This window comes from Brassica oleracea, chromosome C8 (genome assembly GCF_000695525.1).
Source record: "Brassica oleracea var. oleracea cultivar TO1000 chromosome C8, BOL, whole genome shotgun sequence".
In the NCBI taxonomy this organism is placed as follows: domain Eukaryota; kingdom Viridiplantae; phylum Streptophyta; class Magnoliopsida; order Brassicales; family Brassicaceae; genus Brassica; species Brassica oleracea.
The window spans coordinates 24,360,316-24,364,074 of NC_027755.1; the positions used below are offsets into that span (position 1 = coordinate 24,360,316).

General features: G+C 38.1%; 1 protein-coding gene across 1 annotated transcript in view; it reads right to left on the reverse strand.

Annotated features, from left to right (window-relative positions):
* Positions 1 to 1,963, reverse strand: part of LOC106311885 (ultraviolet-B receptor UVR8-like) — a 4,719-nt gene extending 2,756 nt beyond the window's left edge. Inside the window, exons 1-6 of the mRNA XM_013749208.1 lie at positions 1,674 to 1,963; positions 1,428 to 1,583; positions 1,194 to 1,352; positions 958 to 1,116; positions 731 to 862; positions 484 to 648 (exon numbers count right to left, since the gene is read on the reverse strand). Of these exons, the coding sequence (XP_013604662.1) occupies positions 484 to 648; positions 731 to 862; positions 958 to 1,116; positions 1,194 to 1,352; positions 1,428 to 1,583; positions 1,674 to 1,866 (964 nt within the window). The 5' untranslated portion in view covers positions 1,867 to 1,963. The remainder of the gene's footprint in view (positions 1 to 483; positions 649 to 730; positions 863 to 957; positions 1,117 to 1,193; positions 1,353 to 1,427; positions 1,584 to 1,673) is intronic.
* Between the last annotated feature and the right edge of the window lie 1,796 nt (positions 1,964 to 3,759).

Consider the following 3,759-nt stretch of genomic DNA (forward strand, 5'->3'; position numbering starts at 1 on the left):
TGTAATTATTTTGTATTATTTTATATGTCATTGTAAAAAATCAACAATCTATTTCTAAAGGTAAATATCTCGTATAATGATTTTATTTAACTTGAAAATATTTTTACTTATGTGTTTTTTTAAAGGGATTGATGTTAGTGACTTTCAATCTTATACGAAATATAAAGAAAAAAATGAGTTTTTAATTCCTCAAGTATTTTCAATCGGAAAATTAAATATTCAAGTATTATATGCGCATATTTATTCCCCAATTAATCATTGACTGCGCAAAATCATGATTAGAATATTCTACCGTTAAAAAGTTGACGGAAACCGTTATTTTCCGTTCATCAGTTAACCGTTGACTATTTTGTTCCCAATTTTGCGCAGTCAACTATTAGTTGAAGAATAAATATGCACAAGCAATACTTGAGTATTAAAACTGCGGATTTCAAATACTTCGGGAATTAAATGCCCATTTTCCCCCCTCCCTCCCCCATTTACCTGTTACAGCAGCAGAATGCTCAGCTCCTGCTGCAATCTGCAGAACTTCAACTCCATCAAAACCAATAACTTTCTCCAAGAGAGTTTCAGAGGAATCTTCTTGCAACTGTTGCTTCTCGTTTTGTTTATCAAGGGTGTTACCAAGCTTCAACACTTTGCCATCAACTGTTTCAACAAGTCCATCAACAGAGGAATGAGTTCAGTGAGAGCTAATGGAAGTTACTGATGCATCCACAATGGAAATTACAGGTTAGCAGTAAAGCATGATTCCATCCCAAAGCAACTTCTCTGAAAGATTGAGACGAAGGCAAACACTGAGGGGTTTGAACATCAGGGCTGCCGCAGAAGCCTCTTCCCCAGGTGAACAACTCTCCATTAGCTGGTCAAGCACACCAGAAGACATGGTTTAACAATTACATGATTTGAATCAATCAATGAATCTGAGCATGAAGAGAGTCAAAGGATTAACCAAACCAGATATAGCTGCACTGTGATCTCCACTAGCTGCTACACGAACAACCTCAACACCTTCTAGTCCAGAGACAACACATGGAAGATTAACTGATTTTGTTCTGTCTGATGACACACCTAGCTGTCCCCGTTTTCCGGATCCGAATCCGCACACTTGATTCCCTGAAGACCACAAAGACAAATCAAATGGAGAAACAGTTTTTTATCCTCGCAAAACCGTATGAAGAAGATGTTTTTACCTGCGAACAAGACAAGTGAGTGGCGCATACCACAAGCTACCATCTTCACACTCTTATCAACAAAGTAAGAGACTTTAGCTGGAGAGGTGAGTGAGATGTTATCACCATGACCAAGCTGACCAAACGAGCCATTCCCACATGTAAAAAGACAACCAGAATCTACACATACAAACAGACAAGTGAGATCAATCTCTCTCTTTGTGAAATTACAAAACATTTTCATTTTAAGTTGACCTGAAACAAAAGCAGAGTGACTCCATCCGGCTGAAGCTTGAGATATAAAATAGTCGTCGTCAAAGAAAGATAGTGGCTTTGGCAATGAAGTGTTGAGGTTGTCCCCATGTCCTAATTGACCAGAGTTTCCTCTTCCCCATGTGAACACCTTACCACCTGCAAAAGGAAAAAAAAGAGCATACTTTAAATGTTGGATCAGAATATAATAAAGTACTCAAACTGAGTGGAGATTAGGTGTTTACCAACCAGAAGTCAAGGCGATGACGTGGGCGCCGCCACAGGCGAGCATCGAGATGGAAGGAAGTGACGTCAGCGAGAGAAGCTGCGGGAGATGCTCGTCTTGCAGCTTGGAAGTCCCTAACTGGCCGTCCGTGCCTGCGCCCCAGCTCCATACTTCTTCTTCATCAGCCGGAGATGGAGCCTCGTTGAGTTCGGACATTTAGCTGACGGTGGAAATTAGGTTTCTTTGAACTGATGGTTTGGTCGCTGCCTACTTTTGTCTTAGCGACGACATCTGAACTAAACCGGCTGTGAAGTGTTATTATGGTTTTAGTTCTTGTGAAATAAAATTATTTTAATCGGGTTTAAATAATTGTACCGGACGGTTTCCATAATTGGTATCAATTGGTTGCAACCGGTTGATGAAAATATCAAATATAGAGTGCACATTCTATTTCGATCCTGAGCGATAGGCCTGGGCATTTCGGGTATCGGTTCGGTTCGGTTCGGGTATTTCGGATAGTTCGGATAGGGGCTAGAGGATCCATTTAGTACTTGATCTATTTTCGGTTCGGTTCGGTTCGGATAGTTTCGGGTTCGGTTCGGTTCGGATAGTAAATGTAGGAACCGGAAAATATCCGGAAAAAGTTCGGTTCTCATTGGATCCGGTTCGGGTTCGGATAGTTCGGATAGTTCGGATAATTTGGATAAAATATCGGTTATTTAGGGTAAAATATTAAATAATTAGGATGATTTACATAAAATTTTTGGATATTTCGGATTACTTTGGACATTTCGGATAAAACTATCCGGATAGTTTCAGATACTTTCGGGTAGTTTGGATACTTTATAATAATTTAGTTATCCTCAACTATTTTCAGATACTTTTAATAGAATTTTAAATTAACAATATATATTTAGTGATGTTATATGTATATATAATTAATATTTTTATATATTCGGGTACCGGTTCGGTTCTCGGTTCGGTTCCGGTTCGGTTCGGTTATTTCGGATATAAAAATATAAGAACCGTTCGGATATTTGAGGGTATTGGTCCGATTCCGGTTTCGGGTATTTCGGTTCGGTTCCAGTTCAGTTCTTCGGTTCCGGTTATTTTGCCCAGGCCTACTGAGCGATATGACGTCTCGATGAAAGATTAATCTATCTTGCGCAGCCACTCATATAATCAGACCAGGTCCAAATTTTTTTGACAATACTTTAGCTTGTATTTGGGGCCTTTTTCAAAAAAAAAATTAGGGCCCTTGTTTCAATTTTTTTTAAAATTATACACAGAAAAGTTGAGACAGGCCTGATAATCAGACCATACATATAGTGTGATCTTGTATCTCAGTTCATGTAACAACCATGCATTGAGAATTGTTCGCAATTTGAAAAGTACTCTAAGCCAAAATATCTTTCTAAAATCTGATTGTGATTTTCGTTTTTAAGGTTGATGCGACTCTTATTCGGCAAGATGCCACTTGACTTGACATTCAGGTGGTATCTGGTTCGTTACCTTTGATCTTTGCCTATCTCGTGGAAAATCAAGATAAAACAAAAGTTTTGCCCATTCATTGGCTGAAACCTAACATATAATAAGCATGTTCGTGATCGTTGAAGAAATAAAATGATTTTAAATTTTGTTAGCTGATTTTGGAGTCACACATGAAGGTCCTATAATTTTAGATTGTTGATAGTCAAGATGCTTTTTATATTGCAACTAACCGGTTTTCATTGAAAATAAATGTAATAAATTGAAATTGGTTGTTACTCTATTAAGGATGTTATACAAGATGGTTTCATCTACACGAAGAAAGATATTGTTAAAGCTCAACTTGGAGACATGTTTACTAAACACTCACTACAAGAAAACAACGGTATTCTGACGGACATTCCGACGGAAAATGAAATCCTCGGAATATCCCGAGAAATTTCCGAGGAAACACAAAATTTGGTTTCCTCGGAATATACCGACGGAATTCCGAGGAAATATTAATCCGTCGGAATATTCTTATGGAATACCGAGGAAAAATGTATTCCTCAGAAAAAACCGATGAATTCCGAGGATATATTATAGCCGTTAGAGAGCCGTTGGGGAATTTTTAAAATTCCT